This window comes from Puma concolor, chromosome C1 (assembly GCF_028749965.1).
Source record: "Puma concolor isolate L17-30 chromosome C1, mPumCon1.1.hap2, whole genome shotgun sequence".
NCBI lineage: Eukaryota > Metazoa > Chordata > Mammalia > Carnivora > Felidae > Puma > Puma concolor.
In genome coordinates this window covers 194,841,295-194,868,998 of record NC_141674.1, presented here as the reverse complement: position 1 = coordinate 194,868,998, position 27,704 = coordinate 194,841,295, and the positions used below count along the sequence as shown (strand labels likewise).

The 27,704-nt window shown below is 42.1% G+C and overlaps 1 protein-coding gene across 9 annotated transcripts in view; it reads left to right on the top strand.

Annotated features, from left to right (window-relative positions):
* PLEKHM3 (pleckstrin homology domain containing M3) overlaps positions 1-27,704 on the top strand; it is a 200,189-nt gene that overhangs the window by 16,899 nt on the left and 155,586 nt on the right. For all 9 annotated transcript variants that reach the window (XR_015255487.1, XR_015255488.1, XM_086719460.1 and 6 more), the window contains one exon: positions 6,900-7,819. Coding sequence is in view for 7 of the 9 variants with exons in the window: in XM_086719460.1 (XP_086575586.1) it covers positions 7,216-7,819 (604 nt within the window). In the remaining 2 variants the exon portion in view is untranslated. The remainder of the gene's footprint in view (positions 1-6,899; positions 7,820-27,704) is intronic.

The window sequence follows — 27,704 nt, the reverse complement described above, 5'->3', positions numbered from 1 at the left end:
GGCAGAGAGAGAGGGAGACACAGAATCTGAAGCAGGCTCCAGGCTGTCAGCACAGAGCCCGACGCGGGGCTCGAACCCACGGACCACAAGATCATGATCTGAGCTGAAGTCAGATGCTTAACGGACTGAGCCACCCAGGTGCCCCAGATATCTGCTATAATTTTAAATAGGATGGTCAGGGTAGGCCTCATTGAAAAGGTGACGTGAACAATTACTTCAAGGTCATGTTGGTTCTGAGTGAACAGCCAATGCAAAGACCCTGAGGTGAGAACATGCCCACGGGTTTGAGAATCAGCACGGAGGCCGGTATGGCTGGATGGAAAGGAGGGTGGCGGTAGGGAAGGTGTGGAGTCATGGAGGAGAGATGACAGAGCAGACTGAGGTAGGGGCTTCTAGGCCATTGTGATGTGGGCCAGGAACCATGCCATGTATTGTCTTATTTAATTCTCTCAACTGTCCTGAGAGAGAGGTATTATTAACTTGCTGATTTTGCTCATGAGAAAACTGAAATTAAGGAGGTTAGTAACTTGCTGAAGTCCCATTGCAGGTAATTGGTGGAGCCGCAGTTCCTCTGTTGGACTGAGTCTTCAGGGCAGCTACTACCCACAAGAAAATCTGATGCTCTGCCTGCTTGGGCTTTTTTTGTTTTGTTTTTTGTATTTTGTTTTGTTCTGAGTTGTGGTAAAAAAAAAAAAAAAACACGCACACACACACATAAAATTTACCATCTTCACATTTTGATGTGTCAGTAGTGTTTTTATTTCTTTATTTTAACTTTTTTAGAAGGTGGGGGGAGGGAATGGGGCAGAGGGAGAGAGAGAGATAATTCTAAGCAGGCTCCATGCTCAGCCCCAACTCGGGGCTTGATCCCAAGACCCTGGGATCATGACCTGAAATCAAGAGTCAGACGCTCAACTGACTGTGTGTCAGTAGTGTTAAATGTATTCACATTGCTTTGAAACAGTCTCTAGAACTTTTTCATCTTGCAAATCTGAAAATCCATACCCGTTCAGCACCACCTGCCTTCTTTCCTGTACCCCCAAACACCTGGTAAACCACGATTCTACTTTCTGTTTCTATGAATTGGACTACTTTAGATTCCTCATATCCAGTGGATCATGTGGTATTTGTCTTTTTGTGACTGGCCTACTTTACTTAGCATGATGTCCTCAAAGTTCATTCGTATTAGAGCATATGACAGGATTTCCTTCCTTTTTAAGGCTGAATTATATTCTGTTGTATGCATATACTACATTCTGTTTATCAGCCTGTTTTGTAAGTAAAGTTTTATTAGACACAGACAGGCCCACCCATTTCCATATCGTCAATGGCTTCCTTCTGCATGACAGTGGTAGGGTTGAGTGGTCACAAAGCTGGCTGTTTGGACCATAAAGCCAAAGCTATTTATTAACTTAACATTTTTTAAAAGTGTTTATTTATTTTGAGAGAGAGAGTGTACATGAGTGAGCAGGGAAGGAAGAGAGAGAGAGTGTACATGAGTGAGCAGGGAAGGAAAAGAGAGAGAGGGAGAGAGAGACAGCGAGAAAGAGAGAATCCCAAGCAAGCTCCAAGCTTAGCACAGGACCCAATGTGGGGCTTGATCTCACTACTGTGAGATCACAACCTAAGCCACAGTCAAGAGTCGGATGCTTAACCAACTGAGCCACCCAAGTGCCCCTGTTATCTTAACTCGTTACAGAAAATGTTTACTGACCCTTCTTCTACTGGGGAGACTGTGAAGGGTTAAGAGAAGTGATGTGGAGACTGCATTGGAGGGAGGAAGGCAAGAGGCAGGAAGACCTTTCTGGCTTTGGGGGAACAGGGAGACAGGTGTGGATATAGGGCTTGCCCTCAAGAAGTTCATAGTTTAATTGAGATGAAAAAGATGGTTTACAAAGTTGACTTGTTCAGTAATGGGTTAGACATTTCGGGAAGGATGAGATCTGAAAGGACTGAGTCCTTAGGAAAGACTTCACAGATGGCTCGGATTTGGGATGGGATGGGTTGGACCAACACAGAGTATGGAGGAATGTATCTCCTTCTCAGGAGGCCTTCTTAGCCACACCTTACACATGAGGGTAAGACACGGAAAGCATTTAGAGCTATGCCTGACATATGGTAAGAGCTCCACTAGAATGTAAGTTCCACGAGGGCAGGATTTATATCTGTTTTGTTCACTGTAGTATCACCTTTGCTTAGGACTCAGTAGCTCCTTCAGTAAATATGGAATAAATAAGTTACTGCAACTCTCTGTAACTCTTTTTAATTGCTTAATTTGTACTATGCAAATACAGGCAAAGGGCTGGATCTCTCACATTGGTCTGTCAATTCATTTATTACACTAAAGAGTAATTATTGTTGTTGTTTTGTTTTTTTTTTTTTTTACTACTGTTAAAGCAGCAGCTATCTTTACTGTTTATTGCTGGAGATAGTTATGTGGTAAGAGGTGTTAAGTCAGAGGTACTGACAACAAAAGAAGAAGAGGAAAAGAAAATAATGTCAATGGTCTTAAAGATAACCACTCGGGGCGCCTGGGTGGCGCAGTCGGTTAAGCGTCCGACTTCAGCCAGGTCACGATCTCGCGGTCCATGAGTTCGAGCCCCGCGTCGGGCTCTGGGCTGACAGCTCAGAGCCTGGACCCTGTTTCGGATTCTGTGTCTCCCTCTCTCTGCCCCTCCCCCGTTCATGCTCTGTCTCTCTCTGTCCCAAAAATAAATAAATGTTGAAAAAAAAAAATTAAAAAAAAAAAAAAAAGATAACCACTCAAAAATAATTCATTAGTTTACTTAACAAAGATTTATTAAATTGCAACTGTGTTCTGGAGGTCCAAGGGTGAGCAAAATAGACACAGCTGCTGTCTAAGACAGGCTATTGACATTGAAACTGGTAATTATGACTGTAAAGTGTATAACTTACAGACATGCAAATGCCTTGGAAACTTAAGGACATTTAACCTAGTCTGGGACACTGGAGAGTGCTTCCCTGAGGAAGTGACAAGTCCTGATTATTGGTTGCTGTGTGGCAAAATACTCCCAAGCTTAGTGCCTTACAATAATTTATTATCTCTCACAGTTCTGGGTTAACTAGGCTTAGCTGGATAGTTCTCACTTGGGATCTCTTATGAGTTGCAGTTGGACACTGACTGGGGCTGGAATCCTCTGCAGGCTTAACTAGGCTGTCATCCAAGATGGCTTCTCCACTCACATGCCTGTTGCCTCCCTGATGCAACATGTGACCTCTCTAATGGATAGCCTTATTTCCTAGGTATCAACTTAGAGCTCCAAGAGATAGGAAGCTGCCAGGCTGGGTAAGGTCTATACCTCAAAAGGGCAGAGCATCATTTCTGCACCCTCTGTTGATCACGTCCTGCCCAGATTCAGGGAGTAGAAGAATAAAGTCAGTTCTTGAGGGGGGAGTAACAAGGTCTCATTGCAGAGAATCATATGGGACAGAATTTGTTGTGTCTATCTTTAGAGAATACAGGTCTGTCACTTGATGTTAGGTTGAAGGATAATTTGGCATTAGGTAGGTGCAAAAGAGAGAGGGAGGGAATAGCCCGTCCGGCAATGAGAACAGCTTTGTGGATGGGCCTGGAGGTCAACAAGGTAAACCTCTAAGGAGGGACTGAAAGGCCTGTGTGACTGAGTGGAGGAAGAACAGAAAAAGTGGCATGAGAGTGCTGGGTCCCATAGAGAAGAGTAGAAGGGTAAATGCATATTTCCATCAGAAAGGAAAGGGAGTAGCTGCATAAGTTCCAAACAGAGGCTTTGGAAAGCATTAAATAGTGAAAATCAAAATTCCTAGAGTAGGAAGAACAGGTTAGCCTAGAGAAGCACTTGGGGTGGAGTGGGTGTGGGTCAGGGAAATCTTGCCCCACATCACATAGCTAATATGAGACAACTGGGGTCTGAGCCCGGAGCTGACTCTAGTTCAGACCCTTTCCACTATATTGCTCACCACACTGCCTATGGAAAGTCACTTAATAAACTTGAAAATCCCTTGCTAATCAAAATGTAATTTATGCTTTCTAGTTTCTTCCTAGCCATCCAGGCAAATACCTTCTAAGTTTTCTAAGCTCAACTCAGGACACCTTCTTTTGAAGACTTTCCTAATGCATACAAAGGTGTCCATGTGATTTCATGATGTCTCGGCTGCAGTGTCCCCTTCTGTGAAAGATTGGGGTTGGAAGGATGACTTCAAAGTTCCCTTCTTTGTCTAGCAGTCTATGGTTTTAGGATGTGTGGGGTAGAAGTGTTCTACAAGTTAGCTGTGATGGCCACCAATGGTTACATGCTTCTAACCAGCCTATGAATACCTAAACAGGTAGCACAAAGAGTGTATTTCCAGATATTTTGACTTGAAAGAAAAAAAGAAAGAAAGAAAGAAAGAAAGAAAGAAAGAAAGAAAGAAAGAAAGAAAGAAAGAAAGAAAGAAAAAGAATCACTTTGAAGGCATTTACTCTCTTTCTATTATGATTAAAGACTGAATTTTAAGCACTGGGTAAGAAAAGGGATATGCATAATATAATCTTAGTCGAATAACTACCTGCTTTGCACCTTGGTGCATCTTTTATTAAATGGGAAACTTATGTTAACAAAGCAAAATTTGACAGAGTAAACTTGAAGATCAATTTGGCTGTATTCAATAATTCATGAATCAGGTGACATCCCATGTTGTAATTAGAAAGCTTTACAAAATGGAAAGCTTTTATAGGTAGAAGGGGTGGGAAAACTAAAGTTTCTAACAAAGAGTGGCTTGTTTCAAGCAAGGTCACCTTTCTTTAGGGGAAGGGCAGGGATCTATTAGGCAGATAACCTCACTAGTGCTGATCTGGTAATTCCAGATTGACTGGTTAAAGGTTACATTCCTGGAAGAGGCTGAATGTGCAATAAGGTTAGATATTAAGTCTTGATTTGCTGATGTCACTTGGGCTCCACCAAGTGACTCCATTTTGGGCCTTTTTATGTAAAATATTTATTTATTTATTGGGAGCGTGCAAGCGGGGGAAGGGCAGGGAGAGGGGAACAGAGGATCTGAAGCGGGCTCGGCACTGACAGGCTGACAGCAGCGAGCCTGATGTGGGGCTCAAAGTCAGGAACCACAAGATCATGACCTGAGCCGGAGGCCTAACCGACTGAGCCATCCTTGGCTTTTTTTTTTTTTTTAATATATTTTATTATGTTCATCTGTAATTTTAGTAAAGAACTGAATGTTTTAAAATTTATAATGTATTTCTTTTTCATAGCCTCTGGTGTAGAAGATGAAACTGAAAAGTCCCATTTTTCAAAATTACAGAAGTGGTGAAACCCTGTTGCACAATTCAAGAGACTCAAGGCTTAACTGTAAACACAGGAAAAGAAACCCTGTTTGCAACTAGAAAAATATTATAACTGATGTTTATCTCTAAAAGTCAATCATTGCCTGGCTTCATGAGGGCTAACATAATGACGTATCAAAATGTAAAATGGAGACAAATTCATAGTCATTATCACTTTACAGGAGGTTAACCAGAGTTCTTGTGAACTGCAAACCTCTTGACACATTTTAAAATAAAGGGCTCTATATACTAGTTTAATTTACATACATTAAGCAATGTAGATTGGTGCTGTTGATTTAAATGTAATGGTTTAAAGACCTAAGTGCTAAAAATGATTTTAATTAACCATAAAATTGTGCAGTTTTAAACAAAAAAAGCACATCTATGAACCTTTGCAGCAACATGCAGAGGTATTGCTAATTGCCCAATTTTACCTACTTGTAAGTAGTTAAGGGCAAAAAACCCTTGCGTAGTTGTTTTGTTTCTTCATTCATTTCTTTGGTACAAATACAAAGGTGTATGTGACTATTGAGCACATGAGATGTGATAGTACGACTGAAAAACTTTACTTGATTTTTATTATGAATTGAAATTGAAATAGCCATCTATGGCTAATGTCTACCACATTGGACAGCATCTCTGTCAAGGTCTGTGCTAATTTGGCCTGACCTTGGAGATCCAGTCTTTCCCAGAGAATGAGTTAGTGCTCACATAGAATATTTTCTGCCCAGCCCCGAGGCTGGACCTGTACTCCTAGGCCAGTCCTCAAAGCCTTAGGGAGTTGAGCCTGGAGCCTTATTTTCAAGATGAGTGGAGGAATTCTGTAGTCCAGAGGCATTCATTAGGTATTACATAATCCACACCTGGGAAGCACAGACACAGTAACATTTGGGTTTAAGAAAAGGGCAGAGCCTCCCTCTGTCCTTACCCCTTGCACTTTTTTAGAAAGTTCTTTTTTTTAAATGTTTATTTATTTTTGAGAGGGAGAGAGAAGGAGGGGCAGAGAGAGAGGACAGAGAATCCTAAGCAGGCACCATGCTGACAGCAGTGAGCCTGATGTGGGGCTGGAACTCACAAACCACAAGACTGTGACCTGAGCTCCAGTCAGATGCTCAACCAGCTGAGCCACCCAGGCACCCCTTCCCCTTGCATTTTTTAGCCTGATACACCATCAGAGCTTTCAAAGTCTGTGGAAGGACTCATGCATTTTTGAATTTAGACCGATTATGACGTAGGCCCAGACACAGAATTCTTAGCCTCATTGCTTCCTGTTTTAGGTCAACATATCACAGAGATTTGCCAGAACAGACTTTTCACAACTGTGCTCAAAGGCTTTTCTGTCTGAGTGAAAGCTATTGGCCTTAATTCCCTTTATCAAACATTCCACCCTGCTCTGTGTAAGTTCTGACACAAAGCCAGAAGTGATGTGTGCTCTTGACAGTGGAGCCTCTGTGTAGGTGTTGTCCACTTTGTGCGTGACTACCGTAGAAAGATGTAGAGATGTGGAAATAGCTGGGCAGATTCGTGTACTATAGAATACAGTGAACCATGTGCCAATGTTGTGCTCTTTCTTTTCTTCCAGGAAATTAAGGATTGCGCAGCATTGCTTTGACAAGCACATCCTGTTGTCTTTTCAGAGATCTCAATGAAGAATAATCTCAAAGGAACATTTGTCTCCCCATACCTCTGCTAATGGCCATTAGCCGCTAGCAAATGCTTTTAATGACCGAAAAAACATCAACTACCCTTGGTTTTGGTCTGCTTTAGGCAGTCTAATGAAGGTTTTTTTCAGTTGTTTCCAGAACTCTATTGCTGAAGCACCTCTCTTTGTTGGGTGAACGTTCATGAAGCCCTTTCCTGAAGCAGTGTAGAAGCTTAGGCCTCTTGGAGTCTATGACATGGAAGCCTTGGAAGTGGATGATATCAGCCCAGCCTTGGAAGTTACTGAGGATTTCTTCAGTACTTTTGATAGTAAGCTAGAAAAGGCTGTGCAGCAAGCTGAGGTTTATGGGATTCAGGAAGTCCCCGAATTGGTGGGGCACGAGGTACTAAGTACCATAACAGATAATGGTGCTATCAGAAATGTTGCCTCCCTGGGCAAGGGGGGCCTGATTTGGGACCACTGTAAGAGCAGGCGCTTAGAAACCAAAGCTCAAAATGTCTTCCCTGCCAAAGAACAGTTTGTGGTTCAGAAAGGGACAGCCCCAGATAATCTTTCCTGGATGGAACAAAAAGAAGCTTCAACCTTTAACTTTTTCAACATCTGTCAGCGTCGGAGGGACAGACCTCGATCCGTGAATGACTTACTGGATGAGACCTCTACTTTCAAGCCAGGGCATGCACGTTCAAGATCAGATATTACCCAAGTGGACTGGAGGCTGGTCCTCAAAACCATGCCTCTGCAGCGGCAGCAGCAGTCGTCTCTCCAGGTCCCTCATTTCACCAGGCCGTCCTTTCTGTCGTCCTTGCCGAATAAGGTAGAAGATGCTCAAGGAAATACTGGTATGTTTTGATATCTGACTGCTATTGAGCAGTTGTCGATTTTCCTTGGTCTCTATTACATTTACCTCATGAGAAGTGTATTGTCCAGGGTCCTTGTCTGGTTTTGCTTACTTAAGCTCCCTCTTCCATTTACTTTCACACTTCACCTCAAGCCTCAGTCTTGGTATCCTTATAAGAAGTGCTGAGTGAAAAGACAACTGCGGTCAAGTCTCCCCTTCTAATCTTGTGTGTTAGAATCTACACAGTCTCATAATTCGTGTGGTATTTGCCTTTGTACAGAGTATGCTACTGCTTATTAGCTTCACTAGATGTTTGTCAGATCACACATTGGGCATAGCCTTGTGCTGTGAAGGGTTTAAAGATCCATAAAGACACCATCCCTGCCTTAAAGAACTTCTCACTTGCAGAGGGGATCAGACACTAACAAACACTCAAGAAGGCACCAGCAGGGAGAGAAAGTAGTAGTCGTCAACTGAAATATTTGTGAAGGAACTTTTGTTTTACTTTATATTGTTGAGATTTCTTTCACTGAGAAAATGACAGTGACTCTAAGAGGGCAGAGGAAGGAGAAGACACTGTGGTGGGCTTGTCAGGAAGGGCTAATGAGAGTTCATGGAGCTTTGGCTGAACCATTAAAGATACTAAGATGCAGAAAGGGGATCGCAGTAGAGGACACTCGGGATTATGGTGGGAAAGAAGGTAAGGAGATGAGAAGTACCAGGGGGAGCAAAGGATCCCATGGTGGGTAGTGGGAGGAAAAGGGGGGGAGAGATTGGCTCAGACCTCATGGTGTAGGGCCTTGAATTTCCTTTTTTCTCATACGTCATACACATGCATGTGCACACAACTTCTGTGAGGCGTGACAAACCATCTCTTTGTTTCCCCCAGCTTTTTCTTTCAAAATAACCTCATTTATACAGGCTGTCTATTCTTGTCATTCCTATTTAACCTTTAATTTAGATGGCTTCTTCTCAGTTAATTGGGAATACTGTTTTATGTCCTTAACTGCTATTTTAATATTACTTTAGTCTCTATCCTTGCTTGGTATTCCATTGATACATTTAATATTTTAATTAATAAATTTAGTTTCTAAGTATAATTCGAAGAAGAGATACAGTTTAGTAAGTCTATTCAGGAAATGCAGTGTCCCTATCTGTGAGGTGCTACATTATTTTCACATCCAGTTCAAATCTATTCTTTTAAAATACTTCTTTCTCGGACTCACTTATTTTGCTTAGCATAATTCTCTCTCTCTCCATCCACTGATATGTGGAATTTAAGAAACAAAATAAACGAGCATAGGGGATAAAAAGAGAGGGAGGCAAACCAAGAAACAGACTCTGAACTATAGAGAACAAACTGATGGTTACCAGAGGGGAGGTGGGTGGGGGGATGGGTGAAATAGGTGATGGGGATTCAGGAGTGCACCTGTGATAAGCATTGGGCATTGTATGGGAGTGTTGAATCACTACATTGTACATCTGCAACTAATATTACACTGTATGTTAATAACTGGAATTTAAATAAAAACTCAAGCAAAGAAAAATAAAATATTTCTTTCTTCCCACTCAAATTCATGACTTATAATTCCTTTTCTTTTCTCCTTGACTTTCACCAGTCCTCTGTAGCATCTAGCCAAGGGTGGTGACCATGGGAGTAAAAAGACAAGGACATTATAAAGCACAGTACTTGGTAGCTGATTAGATATTAGGGGACAAACAAGTTGCTCTGACCCTGGTGCCTGGCAAAACGAGAGCTTTGCCTTGAGTTCATATATAAACAAGTATACTCGTTGATTTAACAAATAACCTCTGTTGATTTTTGGTGTCTTAAGAGTTCACGTAGATTTTTATCAGTAAAGCACCGGAACCATTCTAAAACCCTGGTGTAACCCAAGTTGAGAGGGTGTCGTATTTCCAGGTTTAGTTTTCCTGTCATTTGGATTGTTGGTGTAGGAGCTGGAGCTGCCTTAGATTCTCCAAAGGAACCTTGAGTATATGACACCCTGTGACTGTTGTTTTTTCAGTCTCAATTTTTAAAAAAGTTCAATACTAAATCATGTTGAAATGTGTGTACTGAATGGTATTTTGAAAAGTCTACTGTAACAGATGGCCTTTCAGGTATTGATATAGTATATAATCTGGCCATCTTTTGATCATCCACGGAATATATATCCTAGCAGGAATTAGCACAGTTGGGCAAATGGCATGCCAAGTTCCTAATACCTTTTCTTTCTGTCACACTCTGGAGAACAGGCAAGATAAATCATGTTTGTATTGCTTACCAGGTGAGGGGCAGGGGTAAGCAGGGAGTACCCACTGACTACGCGTTCTCAGGCTGCGGGTAGAGAAGAGTTTTAGATATGTGGCAGTCCCCCTCCCTGGTGACCATAATTCTCATGGCAAGGGGAAGGATGTGCCAACACACAAATGCACACTAGTCACAATCAGCCAAGATCTTTCAGTAAAGGTTACTTTAAAACCTTTGAAATTTGTGAGCCAAACTGAAAAATAGCCTGTTGTGTCTCCTGAAGAAATATGCCCCCAACGCAGAGGGAGACAGTGTAGTATCTTGGCTGGAGATTTAGGGTCAGGCCAGACCTCTCTTTTAACCTTAGACTCGCATCTCTGACTGCCTGGTGTACATCTCTGTTGGGATGTTCCACAGGCTCTTCAAATTCACAGTGTCCAAAAGTGACGCTCATCCTCTCATCTCCTACTCCTACTGTTCTAAAAATTAACAAGTGTTCATAAGAGTCTGGGGGCTCCTTAGAAGAAATAAAATTTAAACAGGTTTCTTTTGATGAGGTCAACTTGACGTTGTGTCTATCCCTGTCACTCTCTTAATTATTGGTTTGGTTACTGCATGATCCTGTGTTTTCTTCAGTTGATTTTTTTTCCCTAGCTCCTTTTCTGAGCTCACCTTGAGTACGAAGACTCACCAGAAGTGGTTCTTCTTCTCGTCCTCCCCTTCCTCCTCTTCTGCCTCCCTTATCCCCTCTCTTCCCTCCCATGAAAATAAACCCAAGGATCTTCTTCATTTAGGTAGGATCTCTGTGACTTCTGCTCATTTGGTGATGAATAACCAGGCTTTTGAGCCTTACTAAGGATAAATGTCACATTGAGTATAAAGCAAATCAGGTTCTGGCCTAATGAGGCCAGTGGGCAGCTGGGTGTAATACCATCTATTTTGCTGATGGGCAAGCCTGTATGAAGGTCTTCTGGTGTGTCTTCTCTTCTTCCCCCTCCTCCCCCTCCTCCCCCTCCTCCCCCTTCTCCCCCTCCTCCCCCTCCTCCCCCTCCTCCCCCTCCTCCTCCCCCTCCTCCTCCCCCTCCTCCTCCTCCTCTTCCCCCCTCCTCCTCTTCCCCCTCCCCCTCTTTCTCCTCCTCTTCCTCCTCATCCTCCCCCTCCTCCCCCTCTTCCTCTTCCTCACCCCCCGTCTCCTCTTCTTTTTCCTCTTCCTTCTCCCACTTCTTCCTCTTCTTCCTCCCCCTCCCCCTCCTCCCCCTCCTCACCCTCCTCCCCCTCTTCCTCCCCTCCTCCTCCCCTCCTCCTCCCCCTCCTTCCCCTCCTTCCCCTCCTCCCCCTCCTTCCCCTCCTTCCCCTCCTTCCCCTCCTCCTCCCCCCTCCTCCTGCCCTCCTCCTCCCCCTCCCCCTCCCCCTCCTTCCCCTCGTCCCCCTCCCCCTCCTTCCCCTCCCCCTCCTCCTTATCCCCCCATCTTCCCCCTGCACATCCTCCCCCTCCTCCTCTTCCTCATTCCCCGTCTCTTCTTCTTTTTCCTCTTTCTTCTCCCACTTCTTCCTCTTCTTCCTCCTCCTCCTCCTCCTCCTCCACCACCACAACCACCACAAAGCTTGAGATAGTGATAGTACTTTAAATATCTTATGTGCATTAAATGGGTTAAAAAATAGAAAGTGCTTCTCAGAACCATGTTTGGCACATTTGTAAACACCTAATAGATATCTTAAACATTTAATAATATTATTACAATTATTAATTGAATTTGAAACTCATCAATGAGAATCAGAGTAACACAACTGATGACTCCTACTTTTCCCTGGCATACCAACTGATGTGTTGCAGTAAATGGCCTCGCAATAAATATTTCTTAGATTGGCCTTCCTGAAGTGTGTTTTCTCATATTATTGATAGGTTTGTTAGTGGGAAGTAAGCCATTCATTCCCTCTCTCACACTGATTTAAGATCAACTGTTTACAGTTCTCCCGGTCAATGAGGAAGGGACTGTTTCTTACCGTTTCATCCTCAGTACTTAACATGGTGCTTTGAACATAGTTTATGCTCAAATGAATTGTTTAAGATGTAAATTGAATGAAAAAGATGTAATGCTGATAAGATAATTAACGCCAATAACCTCTTTAGCCAGTTCGTGTCATTCTAGAAAAAAACCCTCCAGCATCTTTTCTGAGGGCCTAGCGCCATCATCTAGCATTTCATACCTCGCACATCCTCTCTGTGAAGCTCTTTAGCAGCAGTGAAAAATGAAGATTTGCTTTCATCTCAAAGGCTGCCCTGCACTATCCTTGTGATAAGAGAAAATCAAACAGATACAGGTTGTAAAGCGGCCCCTGGTGTTGGCAAAATGTTGCCCTGGCCTTGGAGGAGTATTCAGATACGTCTCAGACTCCCGGGTCGCACAGGCACGGTTAAGCATTCCCCTTTGTGGAGGAACCTGACTGCTGCTTGGTGAGCACAAAGCCTGGTGCAATGATTATGCTTTGCCCTTTAGTCTTTCTGAAGCTGGCAATCATTTGAAGTAATTTTGCATCACTCCTCAACTTTTCCCTGTTCTCTGTTTCTTTACAGAAGGTGATTACTTTGGATTTGAAGATCACTTCTTCCCTAGGTTCTTGCTTGGAATATATGAGAGCAGAATCCGTCAAACAGATTAACAGCTTACTTGTCACTGTCAGAGCCAACAGCCAAGCACCAGTGCTTGTCCTCAGGGTGAGAGAGCCCATGTAGAAAGAGAAGGAAAAAAAAAAGAAACAACCAATAGCTGTAGCAAGCACTGTGCATGATTTTAAGTTCTTTACAGCGAACAGCTTATTTAACTTATATAATATTCCTGTGATACAGACACTTTTACTGACCCTGTTTTGAGGATGATGAAACTTGAGGCACGGAAAGCTTAAGGAATGTGCATAGAGTCCCATAGCTGGTCCTGAGCAGATCCTCGATTGGAACTCGGGCAGTCTTTCTCCAGAGTCCACACCCTTCAACACTAAGCTGGAGCTGAACACTTACCTTGGAAGCCAATCATTCCCAGTCTCTAGAACCCTCTATTTTGAAAGCCTTGTTAGCAGTCAGGCCCTGTGGGAGTAGAGGGTGGGAAGTAGTGTAGAAGAGACTGACCTGGATGGTATTCATCGAACCCAAAGTAATCCCTCAGGAGATCACTAGCGAGGAAAAACTGAGACACACCGAAGCAGTCTAGCTAAGCAAGGATTGTTTTCTGCGTTTAACATAGTCACTAAAATACATGGACAGTGCAGCGCTGGCCAAAGTTCTTTAGGGGACCAACGAGTCCACGGAAAGAAGACTGTAACTTTGCCTTTCATACTCCCGAACGCTGACCATACAGAAGAGCTTAAGTGAACTGACCCCCATGGGTTTATCGTAACTATGGAACGAGGGCTTTGGCATTTTGCTCCATCTTTGGCTGCCTTTTTCAGTCTTACTTAGAAGCTTGTGAATGGATGTGTTCTAGAAATTTCATTGCCTCAGGCAGAGACAGACCTAGGACAGGCTTCTTCCAAGGGAATGTTGCCAGTGCTAAGTAGATGAAGGATACCGTCAGTGGGTCCTAGGAGGGAGTCCAGCCCAGTTAAGACCATGTGTTTTCTGAGGGCCAGATAGTAATGTTGAAAAGGTTAGGTCAGAAATCACTAAGAAGTACTAGATCTCAGGCAAGATGGCGACAGAGACAGGTTTTACCCCAGCTTTATTGAGGTATAATTGACAAAGCTGGAAGACATTTAGTGTACATCGTGATGATTTAATATACATACTCATTATGGACGGATTCCCTGCCTAGTTAATTACCACATCTGTCACCTCACATCCGAGGCAGTTTTTTCTAAAAAACTTCCAGGTAGGTCATAGAGACAAAGCTGCCTCATGGTCAGTTCCTTTCCTTACTGCCACCCCAGTGCCTGCCATGCCCTGGGCAGCTGAAGCAAGGTGTCACAGAGAAGTAGCCCTGAGAGAAGGCCCTAATCCTACCGCCAGAATGGCTCATTGCTAGTCCTGTCATTAATCTTAGTTCTGTACAAACATGCTCTTGACCAGTACCTATGCTTAACCCTCTCTTCCTTTGCATTACGTCATCCTGTTCTTGTTCAGTGAGTAATAATAGAGCCACAGGCAGCAGGGAATGTCCTGTAGGATAAGGAAGACGGGGTCCTGATGTCATAGAATTACAATCCAAATATAAATATGTGTTAAGGTAAGAACATAAAAAGTCATGTGAACACGTGGACACTAGATATGTTGTCAAAAATGGATCACACACACGCATTTACACCTATAAATGTGTACGCATAGTAGAGGAGGGTCGGTCTGTGTGGAAAGAACACTCAACTGGGACTCACTGTGCAGGTTTGGAAGAATCACTCGTCTGTTGCTTTTGATTTAACGACCTAGTGAAGCAGGTTAAATTGTCTCTAAGATCCTCCCAATTCCAAAACCGTATCATTGTAAGACGTGTTTGAACTGACCCTGACTCATGGTTCTATGGGAGCTAATTACTATAGCCAGATGGGTATTGGAAGGTTGTAATGGAATTATGGGTATGGTTGAAATTATTTAACGCAGAAGGATTTCTGTGTGCCTTGTAACTCTACTTCTGGGTGAACTGCTGTGTTTGCGATTTTAAAATCAAAAAAATTTTTTTAAAGAAATCTTTTGCATTATCTATGGAGCTCTGAAACCCAACAGACTGCCACAATCTGACTTACTTTTCCCTCCCTGACTGTGTTCACATTTTCATCTGCTAGGCAAGGGCAGTGGTCAGCTGGGCTTTTGTTTCAGTTGGTTTCGCTGTCTGGTGACCTGGTACCATTCCTATGCCTGTATTTTCTTGTTCTAAGTACTTGAGGAGTAGGCCTCAAGCAGAGATTTTCTTTAGAGCTAGAAAAACCATGGCAGTGTGGTTTCTTTATCTTGAGTTTTATGTTACTCTGTTTCGATTCTCTTTTTCCCCATCTTTAACTTTAAAAAAAAAAAGCCAAATTTGGGACTTATACTAAAATGACTGCTTTTTCAATTACGATGTTTCTCAAAAGCCTTGGAGCCAATAGAGGTGGGAATATTCCTGTGGGCTTAGAACAAGTGAGGTCACCAGGACATGGTCTCTTGCTGAATTTATGATTCACCCTTCAGCAAGATTAGTCAGTACAAAGAAGTTGCTAAAATAGGTCACAGAAAGTTGATTTTATATGGTTGTATAGTTTCCACTGGTTACATTATTGAATGTTGGCCTGTGGCAGCTATTTGGAAACCCAACACGCCTCATCGACAGCCCATATTCTGATTCTAACATTTCTATATGGGAACTCTGAAAACAAAGTGTCTGATGTTTTCTTGTGGTTGCTCTGTTAATACAGTTTATCTTTCTTGGCTAAGGAGAACTGTAGTTACTAATTTCACAAACTGCTAGAGTTACCATCTTAAAACACAAATCTGTTCATGCTACTCTTTTCTCAAAAATGAATCATGGCTCCCCATTCTCTACAAAATCAAGTGTGTAAGTTTTATAAAGCATCCCAATCTGTCCCGATCTCACCACCCGCACCTTCTGTCACCCCGTCTATGTGCTGTTTTCGAATGTGCCGAGTACTTCCAAGTTCCTGAGCCTCTGCTTATGCACTTTCTTCATCCAGAACACCTTCCCCACCCGTTTCACTTTTCACAACCCTCCATTATCTTTCAAGGACCAATCCAAATGCTACATCCTCCCTGAGACCTTTCTATATTTTTTCAACTAAAAGTCTTTTTTTTTTCTTTCACTGTATGTTTTCACAGCATATATCATTCTGCTGTTGCATTATAGGCAATTGCTTGTATATCCATCTCCCACACTAGTTGAAAGTTTTTTTTAATTAAAAAAATTTTTTTAATGTTTATTTTTGAGAGAGAGAGACAGAGTGTGAATGGGGGAGGAGCAGAGAGAGAGGGAGACACAGAATCAGAAGCAGGCTCCAGGCTCTGAGCTGTCAGCACAGAGCCCAACATGGGGCTTGAACCCATGAACCATGAGATAATGACCTGAGCCAAAGTCGGATGCTCAACTGACTGAGCCACCCAGTTGCCCCGGTTGAAAATTTTTTGATGCTATAAACCATATCATAGCAAACTTTGTATTGTACCAAGTATGTGAGCATATGCAAAGTGTCTGGTTGAGTTTTATGTGTTGGTGCTTGGAACATCAGGACAATACTGTTTTGTTTTGTTTGTTTTCCGAAATGGAAATGGCCCCTCTTTCCTTACCTTATAGCTTAAGTTGGCTGAAGTTTGTTATTAATACTATCAGTGAGAGCTATCATTTAATGAGAGTTAGCTTTATGTTCAGCCCTGTGCTGAGATGTGTCAACCTACTATCTTATTTAATATTCATAATAGTTGAATATGATAGATGATACTCTGATTTCACAAATGATGAAACTGAATCTTAGAGAAGTTGACCTCACCCAAAGCTATACAGTATGTGATGGGGCTAGGACTCCAAGCCAGTCCTAACACTAGAGGCCACACATAACCACTCAACAATGCTGTCTGTCTCTCAAGCATGAGGAGGGTTAGGTCATTCCCTCCACCATAAATAAACACAGTGTGATCTAGACTCCAAGTTTGGAGGTTAGAGTTTTCTACTCTGAGCTTGCACACTTTGAATATAACCTTGGCCAAGTCATTTTGCTTCCTGGGATCTCTTTCCAAATCTGCTAAATCAGTTAAGAATATTTTCAGAAAAGGGGTGCCAGGGTGGCTTAGTCAGTTAAGCATATGACTTCAGCTCAGGTCATGATCTGATGGTTTGTGAATTTGAGCCCCACATCGGTCTCTGTGCTGACAGCTTGGAGCCTGGAGCCTACTTTGGATTCTGTGTCTCCCTCTCTTTCTGCCCCTCCTCTGCTCGCACTGTGTCTTGTTCTCCCTCAAAAAAAAAAAAAAAAAAAAAAAATCTAAAAACATTTTAAAAAAAATATTTTCAAGAGCAATTAATAGCATATACAACTAAAAGTAGCCTAAGTAATATGACCATTTGTCATCTTACGTTTTCATCTATCTAACAGGTAACTATGGAACACTTAGTGAATATCAGGTACTATAAACAATAGACACTTAAGAAGACCTGATGTGTCATCAGGGATCCAGGCACTTTCCATCTTTTTTCTCAGCTATTCTCAGTATATTGGTAATGTCTCTTCTTTCCCTTCGTAGGTACAAGATAGCCACAGCAGTCCCAAGGGTCACTTTCTTATACATCAATAGCCAAAGTCAGGAAGGGAAAACAGGGCACCCCCTCTGGGTCTCTTTCCCAGTAGGCCCCAATAGCACCCCCTAAGTAGCGAGGGTCACATGCTCACCCCTAAAGCAATCTCTGGCAAAGGAAAATAGCATTTCTGTGATTGGCTTAAACAAATCTTGCTCCTTTCCACGGGGTAGGGGAGAGGACATCTCCTCTGAGCATCTCCCATCATACCTGAGCAAGATTAGGTTCTGTTGGTAAAGAATCAGGAGGACTAGTTAAGGAGGTGAGTAGCTGACAAGTTCTACCTCAGATGGGATCAGGCTAAGAGATTTCTTATCACTTCTGGCTCTAAGTTTCTCTGATTCTAGTATGTTACCCAAAGATACAGTAATGAAATGCCATTTACCTTAAAATCTGTTGGCCTAAATATTGGAGATTCTTTTCTACTTAATTCCTATAGAGTGAAAAACCCACCATGGCAATGAGTGAGCATATCTTGAAAGTTGGTTTGGAATCGTTTTCTGGGTCACAAAGTTCTTCTTCTTCTTCTTTTTTTTTTTTTTTTCAATTTTAGTTAACATACAGTGCAATATTAGCTTGAGGAGTAGAATTCAGTGAATCATCACTTACATTATTTACACCCAGTGTTCATCACAATAAGTGCTCTCCTTAATACCTGTCACCCATCAAGCTTGTCTCCCACCCACCTCCCTCCATCAACCTTGAGTTTATTTCTATTGTTAAGTCTCTTGTGACTGTTTCACTCTCTTCTCTCCACCCTGTTCACATATATTCATCTATTTGTTTCTTAAATTCCACATATGAGTGAAATCATATGGTATTTGTCTTTCTCTGATTGACTTATTTCACTTAGCATAATACATTCAAGCTCCATCCATGTCATTGAAAATGGCAAGATTTCATTCTTTTTGATGAATGAGTAATATTCCACCATATATATGTATATGATATATATATATATATGTATCACATGTATATGTGATACATATATATATATATGTGAGATATATATCACATCTTCTTTATCCATTCATCAGTGGGTGGACAGCTAGATTCTCTCCATAGTTTGGCTATTTTTGATAATGCTGCTATAAACATTGGGGTGCATGTACCCCTTTGAATCTGTAATTTTGTATCCTTTGGGTAAATACCTAATAATGTAATTTCTGGGTCATAGAGTAGTTCTGTTTTTAACTTTTTGAGGAACCTCCATACTGTTTGTCCAGAGTGGCTGCGCCAATTTGCATTCCCACCAGCAGTGCAAGAGGATTCCCCTTTCTCCACATCCTCGCCAACATTCGTTGTTTCTTGTGGTGTTAATTTTAGCCATCCTGACAGGTATAAGTGGTATCTTACCATGGTTTTGAATTGTATTTTCCTGATGATGAGTGATATTGAGCATCTTTTCATGTGTCTGTTAGCCATCTGGATGTCTTCTTTGGGAAAGTGTCTATTCATGTCTTCTGCCCATTTCTTAACTGGGTTGTTTGTTTTTGGGTGTTGAGTTTGATAAGTTCTTCTAGATTTTGGATACTAACCCTTTGTCAGATATATTATTTGCAAATATCTTCTCCCATTCTGTAGGCTGCCTTTTAGTCTTACTGATTGTTTCCTTCACTATGCAGAAGCTTTTTATCTTGATGAAGTCCCAATAGTTCATGTTTGCTTTTGCTGCTCTTGCCTTCGGCGACATGTCTCATAAGAAGTTTCTCTGGCTGAGGTCGAAGAGGTTGCTACCTGTGTTCTCTAGGATTTTGATGGTTCCTGTCTTACATTTAGGTCTTTCATCCATTTTGAATTTATTTTTGTGTATGGTGTAAGAAGGTGGTCCAGTTTCATTCTCCTGCATGACTATCTTTTTTCCTTTGGGATGTCCTTCCTGCTTTGTTGAAGATTAGTTGACTATAAAGATGTGGGTCCCTTTCTGAGTTTTCTGTTCTGTTTCTTTTTTTTTTTTTTTTTTTTAATTTTTTTTTTTCAACGTTTATTTATTTTTGGGACAGAGAGAGACAGAGCATGAACGGGGGAGGGGCAGAGAGAGAGGGAGACACAGAATCGGAAACAGGCTCCAGGCTCTGAGCCATCAGCCCAGAGCCTGACGCGGGGCTCGGACTCACAGAACGCGAGATCGTGACCTGGCTGAAGTCGGATGCTTAACTGACTGCGCCACCCAGGCGCCCCATGTTCTGTTTCACTGATCTATGTGTCTGTTTTTGTGCCTGTACCATACAGTCTTGATGACTACAGCTTTGTAATATAGCTTGAAATCCGGAATTGTGATGCCTTCAGTTTTGTTTTTCTTTTTCAGTATAACTTTGGCTATTTGGGGTCCGTCCAAATTTAGCTGTTTGTTCTAGCTCTGTGAAAAATGCTGGTGGTATTTTGATAGAGATTACATTAAATGTGTAGATTGCTTTGGGTAGTATAGACATTTGGACAGTGTTTGTTCTCCCCATCCATGAGCCTGGAATGCTTTTCCATTTCTTTGTGGGTCACAAGGTTCTTAAAGACTAGGGATTACCCTTGTCACAGAAGGCAGAAAGCCAAGGCATTTACGAAGTTGGGTCTGTGACCTAAGTTCACACTTAGATCTCTAAATTCACACTTAGAAGTGAAATTGACCAGGACTGCATGGACTAATGCTCTATCACTGTTGCCCATAGCAAAGAAGTTAGATGGAGAAGATCCCAAAGTTGCTATGTCTGTCTAGTGAATATGTAGCCAGATATGTTACACGTCTCTTTCTGCTAGAGTCTGCACAGATAATACATCTTTTTCCCTAAGTTTATTATGAAGGAAGAGCAAATGGGATAGACTCCTTTACCCATGAAGAAAGGTCTCCAAAGTAGCTCTCAGAAAAGACATTACTTGAGTCTACTTCATTTCTACCAGAATTAGTTTGTTAACAAGTATCTGTGAGCTATCACTTAGTGTTGGCCTGTGGAGCATATTTCAAATGTATAAGACACAGCCCCTCTCTGGTTCCTGTGGTATCATTCTCTTCATATTCTTTGCTATGGACAGTGGCAGTGTCCTGACTAATGTGGATCCTATTAATGTCACTTCTCCTGTGTGCCTGCAATGAGGAGTACAAAGACCTAAAATTACTGAAAACATTTCTCCCTAGTTTCTGACTTAAACACAGTTGAGTACTATAATATGAAACAAATAGACTTGGAAAACTGTGTTTTGTTAACTAGGAATATTAAAAAAAAGAGAGATGTGATTATAATCTAGAATATCAGAGAAATCTTCATTGAGGAAAGGATGCTTCAGCTGAGCATAGAGGGGTGAACACAAAACCAAGGTGGAGGTGAACACAGCGTGTGTGTGGGATGGCCAGGAGACTAAGCCAGGACAGACCTCCATTTCTGAGAGTTGTAGTCCAAGGTCATGGAGGACTTGCAAAGCCAAACAACTAGACTTAATGTGATATGTTTAGCAAAGAAGCATTTGAAAATTACTTGAAAGTCAAGATTAAAAGGGTATTTTATAAAAAGTCAGTAAGTTGACAGGGCTGCAGGGTAGTGGGGGTAGGGAGCTGGAAACCTCCCCTCCTGTAGCTTTCATGTCTATGTAAAGGGATATCAGACTAACGTTTTTGGCCTCTCTCCCTACCTTTACACACTCCACCCCTAGGGAGGAGCAATTTATGGGTAAATTTAGGAGAGGAACTAGGTGTGTATAATTCAGCCTCTCTCATAGGAAGCACTGATTCTGGTCTGTTCCTCCAAACCTGCTCCTCCACCCATCAGCCTTTCATAGGCAGTCCCCCAGGAGGGGAAGCTTGTAGTGATCAGTGCTGCTTGTGACTCAGAGGTAAGTCTGTATAATCCTAGGGCTCAGTTTTGTAGGACAACCCTAAGCTGCATCCTCCCAACTGGCTGATGTTTTGATCTCCACGTGTCTGACAATGTCCGTCAATCTCAGTTGGTTTAAAACTTGGGTGATGAGGGGGATGCTATTTATTGGTTCCCCACAGGCCCCCACTATATAGAATGGATTGGTAGATGGAAAGAAAGGAAGGGATTGAAACCAACTAGAAGGCTCTGCCAGTCCTCATGCTGTGACTCAACTTAGGGTGGCTGTGGCCCAAGAGAAAGTGAGACTTGTGAAAAGAAAAAGAAGGGCTGTAACTGGGCCATAGATCTGTTGACAGGTTCTGTGTCTGAATTATTTGGTGTCTCCACAGATTCTAGTAGATTCCTTTTTTTAAAATTTTTTTTTTCAACGTTTATTTATTTTTGGGACAGAGAGAGACAGAGCATGAACGGGGGAGGGGCAGAGAGAGAGGGAGACACAGAATCAGAAACAGGCTCCAGGCTCCGAGCCATCAGCCCAGAGCCTGACGCGGGGCTCGAACTCACGGACCGCGAGATCGTGACCTGGCTGAAGTCGGACGCTTAACCGACTGCGCCACCCAGGCGCCCCTAGTAGATTCCTTTATACATACATTCACAAATATTTATGGAGCCAGCCACCGAGTATACAGGAGTGCTAGAGATATGCAGGTCCCTGCCCTCAAGGAAAATGAGAGAGTTCTTTGAGTGAAATAAAGCGAGGTGTAAGATAGAGAGGGGGCTCCATAAACTGGTAAAGGCTGGCCTCACTGATGATGGCATCTTGCGAGGAAAAACTGAGGGAGGCACGTAAGTTAGTGGGGCGGGGTAGAGAAGTTACAAATGGGGGATTTAACAACCTCAGAGTTCCCGAGGCTACAATACACTCAACTTGTTTAAAAAACATAAAAGGGTGTGGCTGAAATGAGAGAAAGGGATGTGAGATGATGTGAGATGAAGTCAGGTTAATAATCAAAGGCCAGATTGTGTGGAACAGGAAGGAGGTATACACATTGTAAGAATTTGAAGTCTGCAGGAAAGAGGCAGATTGAGCCATATGAAAGGTAGGATCAAGTGAATGCTTTTTTTTTTTTAAATTTTTTAAAAACATTTTTTTTTATTTTTGAGAGATGGAGAAAGACAGAGTATGAGCAGGGGAGGGGCAGAGAGAGAGAGGGAGACCCAGAATTCGAAGCAGGCTCCAGGCTCCGAGCTGTCAGCACAGAGCCCGACACGGGGCTTATACTTACAAACCGCGAGATCATGACCTGAGCTGAAGTCGGACGCTTAACCGACTGAGCCACCCAGGCGCCCTGTGAATGCTTTTTTAGTAGATCTAGTCCTCAGAATATTGGAAGACAGGAGGAAAACACATTAGTGGAGGGATAATATTTCAATGTTAGTTAGAGGAGAAGAGAGTCTGAAGAAGTGGGAAAGGATTAGGGACCGAGTAGAGGTGGAAGGCTTATCTTTAACAGCGAGACAAGAAGACTCTTCCTTTGAGACTGGACGGCTAAAATAGGAAACAAGTATTAAATACTCACCATGTATCAGGCCCTGTTCTAAGAGCTACTCATTTCTTTCTCACAGCAGGACAATGGGGTAGGTGCTCTTATTATAGCCCATCTTAAAGATGACAAAACTGGGACTCAGGTTAAGTAATTGTCCCATGGTCACACAGCCAGGAAGGGCAGAATTATGACTTCAACTTAGGCTTATTGGCTCTAGCACCTGTGGCCTTAACCACCGTCCTCTTCTGTAGCACTTGTGCAAGACCTTGATTAGTGTAATGCCAACATGAAGCCAAGCATAGTATATATGAAGGAGCTCCTGCAGTGCACAAAGGATGAGGCAGTGGGATTAGGTGTTTGGGAAGAGTAAAAGAGGTGTGGAAAAAGTGTTCTGGGGGTTGTGTGTGGGATTCACCGAAATGAATAAAAGAATAAATTGTCAGGATGAAAGATAGGATAGAAATTGAGCAACATGAGTCTCTGTTTGGTGCTACGGTCTGAATATTTGTGTCACTCCCCAAATTCATATGTTGAACTCCTATCTCCTGAAGTGATGATATTAGGAGACATGGCCTTTGATAGGTGCATAGGTCATGAGGGTGGAACCCCCATGAATGGTATTCATGTTCATTTTTAAGACCCAAAAGAGCTCCCTAGGCATTCCACGACAAAAGAAATGTAATATATCTGCCCGATTTTGAAAGGCAATCCTTTTAGGTTTGTCCTAGTGTTATTCTGAAGGATTATGGGTACCCTCCATTCACACTCTACTTTGGCTTTCTTCCACATTTATTGATCTTGTTGTAAGAACTTAAATATTTCCTTAAAATTTGCCTAAATAACTTTGATTTGCAATATTGGCACTACATTGGGTTTTTGAGTTCTTTGAAAACATTAAAGTGTTGCTCTTTGTCTCTCTCACTGCAACCATGGTCTGACCTTTGGAATCCTATTCTTGTGACTTCATTCATTGTGTGGACTCAGGCAGTCCAGGTTTTCTCAGGAAACCAGATTACCTAAACGTTTCTTTCATTTATTGTAATCTGGGGTATGGTGGTTTTTAAAAAGATAAAATTTCAGGGGCCCTTGGGTGGCTCACTTGGTTGAGTGTCCAACTCTGGGTTTCGGCTCAGGTCACGATCTCACGGTTCATGGGTCCGAGCCCCGCGTCCAGCCCCACGTCGGGCTCTGCGCTGTCAATGCAAAGGCTGCCTGGGATTCTCTCTCTCTCACCCTCTCTCTCTGCCCCTCCCCTGCCTGTGTTCTTACTCTCTGTCTTAAAAAATAAATAAATAAACTTAAAAAAAAGAATTGCATAAAGTAACCAAAATGAAAGCACATAACCATTTCATAATTATATAAGCAAATATAATATACCTATAATTATTATTTATATTATTATTACATATATATCATGTCTAAGGGCTTCATACCAAATCGCATACAGTCTGGGCAGGAGGATTGCGGGTGCTGGGTTATGGAGGCAGAAACTTTTTGTTGTTGCTTTTTACATTTCTTTCTGATTTTTTGAATAATTTTATTAAATAATGTAGTGCATATGTGACAAATGTGAAATAGCATCTGAAACCTGAGTCATCAGAGTAGTGCAGCCATAGAGCCTTGGAGGCTCAGAGGAAGACAGTTGTTTTCAACTAGAGGGGATGAAGGTCTTCAGGAATAGGTGAGATTTTTGTACCGGCCCTCACATGGGAGGAAAGAACGGACAAGCAGAGGCGAGGGGAGATCTAGGCAGGGAGGTCAGTGGGAGAACGTGCACGAAGGTTGGGAGGGACGAGTTGTAGAAACAACATCGGGTCACCTGGCTGAAATATGAAGGAGTGGAGAAAAGTGCCTGCATCGTGTGAAAGCTCACTGAGGAAAGTCATAACAGAGGGATCAGGCTAACATCTTCTGAACCTCCTGATCCATCCTAATATCCTTAGAAGTGGGACAGCCACCTGTGACATATTCTTGCCAAAAAAAAAAAAAAAATCTAAATGAACCTCAAGGTCTAAACAGCAGTTGACAGAAAACATGGGAAACGGAGGAACATTTAAACAATACTGTGAGGATACACCAAGTCCAGGATGTGAGAAGTTCTACAGGACAAATGAACTAATTTCTTCAATAAATACGTGGCATGAAAAAAAAAAAAGGAGAAAAAGAGAACTGTTATAGATTTAAAGAGATTTAAAACACACATCAACCTAATCAGTGTGTGAGTCTCAGTTGAACAAACCATCCATATAAAGAAATTTTTTGAGACAATCTGGGAAAATTAGATACAGAGTAGGAATTAGATGAGGAATTATTCATGTTATTGGGTGTGAAAATGGTGTGTGTGTGTGTGTGTGTGTGTGTGTGTGTGTGTGTGTGTATTAAAGTTTTATCTGTTAGATTAGAGATACCGCTGAAGTATTTATAGTAGAAATGATAAACTTTAAGCAATTTCCTTTCAAATATTCCAGCCAAAAAACCAAAACAAAAAACAATAAAAAGCCAGAGCTGGAGGGGGTGGGGGATATGAAAAGAAGAATAGCAGAAACTTGTTGTTTGAAGCTGAGGGATAGGTCCGTGGTTGTTTATTTTAGTTTTCTACATGCTTTCAAGTGTGTTTGAAATTTTCCATAATCAAATGTTTTAAGGAGTTTGAACTTTACTGTGTAGCACCAGGAAAGCTGTGAATGGTTTTGGGCTGAGAAGGGGGCACAGGAAGGGCTGAGTGGCCCTGGTGACAGTGTGGGAGATGGCCAGGGGGAAGGCGGATGAGAGGTGCGAGCTCATTTAAGACCTTGATTAGGTCTTAAAGGTACAACTTTCCAGTTGTAAATTAAAAAAGTCATGGGGCTGGAAGGTACAGCATGGCAGCTATAGTTAATAACACTGCACTGCATGTTTGAAAGTTGCTAAGAGAATAAAGCTCAAAAGTTCTCCTCACAAGAAAAAAATGTTTTGTAACGAGGTATGCTGACGGATCTTAACTGGACTTACCGTGGTGATCATTTCACAATATACGTAAATATCGAATCATTACGTTGTACACCTGAAACTAATATGATGTCGTATGTCAGTTATATCACGGTATTAAAAAACACCCAAACAAACCTTAATTAAGGTGGTGGCCATGAGAACGGAAACTTTTTTGAGAACAGATAGAGGAAATAATAGCAAAAGAGGAACTCTGGTACGTTGGGGGTACAGAAGTGAATCAGGTGCATTGTGTGGAAAATTCCCTTCTTCCTCTTCAGTAAATAGCAATCTTTGTCCTTAAACCACTGCACTGGTATTACAGGACGAAGAGAAGAGGAAGAAGGGGTCTTCACTAGAGGAACTGAACCGGCTCTTCATGCTCCAAAGTGGAAAGCAAGGGGGAAAGGAAGAGTTCTGGGTTTGGGTTTTGGTTTTTGTTTTTCTCTCCCTTTTTCACAAGGAATTACTCTCATGGTTTCAGTATGAAATTTTTTGGGTCCAGTGATTCATTTTGATCATCCTTTCCTGTTTTACTGAGGAAATGGTTATGATCATTGTCAGCGGTCCCATCTGAATCATTTATGATATTAGTTAAGATAGATATTATTCATTTGTGAAATTGAACACTTTACAATAATGTGTGTGAGGTTAATTAAATGAGTTGAAATGATACAGTCTGGGGAAATAAAAGTTGAACTATAAGTTAATGAAAGCTTAGATTTAAATACATACCTTCTGATTTGTCAGTAGCACAAATATTAAAAATAAACTTCAGATAGAAATAGAAAGTAGCAATTATTAGAGATTAAAGAGAAATGGTAGTTCTCTGGCCCTCTACAATTCAAAGAAAATTAACACTTCACACAGGAAATATTGGTGAGGTCTGATATAAACAGGCCCTCCGGAGTGGAATACGCACCCCAGAGGATAGTTTCCTGATCACGTTTGCTCTCTTCTTGATTTTTCTTTCTCAAGAAATTAACGCTACAAACTGCAGCCTGTAAGGATGGACCATTTCCTGTGACCAACACCAGTCTTTTCTGTCTCAATTTAATGTGCCTATTTAAGGAGGGCTGAGACAGGTGGGGGGGAAAAGTCTGGAAATACAATGAATTCTTTACCCTTACTCTGCATCAAGAAGGTGAGGGGACTTTGGAAATTCCCGGGAAGGATTTCCCATCCAGTCCACCCAAGTCAGAAAGAGGTGAGATTTTAGTTCAGGTTTGCTGCTGACTTGGGCCCAATTAAAGCAGAATTTCTTTCTTTCTTTCTTTTTTTTTTTTTTTTTTAATGTTTATTTATTTTTGAGACAGAGAGAGACCAGAGCATGAGCGGGGGAGGGGCAGAGAGAGAGGGAGACTCAGAATCCGAAGCAGGCTCCAGGCTCCGAGCTGTCAGCACAGAGCCCGACGCGGGGCTCGAACTCAAAGACCGTGAGATCATGACCTGAGCTGAAGTCAGACACTTAACCGACGGAGCCACCAAGGCGCCCCTAAAGCAGAATTTCTAATTCATGCTAGCTGTTGTAAAAAGCTCTCAGGAAGGAAAGAAAAGGAGAGCAAAATTGCTAGCTAAAAGCAAGAAAGATGGTTTTATTTTGCTCAGGGATGCATAGCTGAGCCACTGGGTCACAGGACAGATGGGGGTGGAGGAACACATGGTTACGAGTCTTATTATGGAAAAGCTCGAACTACCATCAGCGCTTGATGGAAATGAGTGGGGGAGAGGTAGCAGCAGTGTCTCTAACAGCACTGCCTCCCTTATTACATTATCCAAAAAGATAGATAACTGAGAATAGGCATCCATTATCTCTCTCTACAAAGGGATTAGTGTGGGTTGCAAGAAATTAATGGCTTTTGAGTTATCACAGAAATACTAATGAATGTCAGGACCAGAGATGTAAAGCAGGTAAAATTGGCTTTTCTCTGCCTTATTTCTCTCCTTTTCTTTTTTGGTTTGCTATTTTAAGATCTGGATCTGTGTTGGGTTTATTTCTTTACTTTTTATTTTTTCCCTTCAGCCAAGATCAGAAATCATGCCCTTTGGGAGTGTG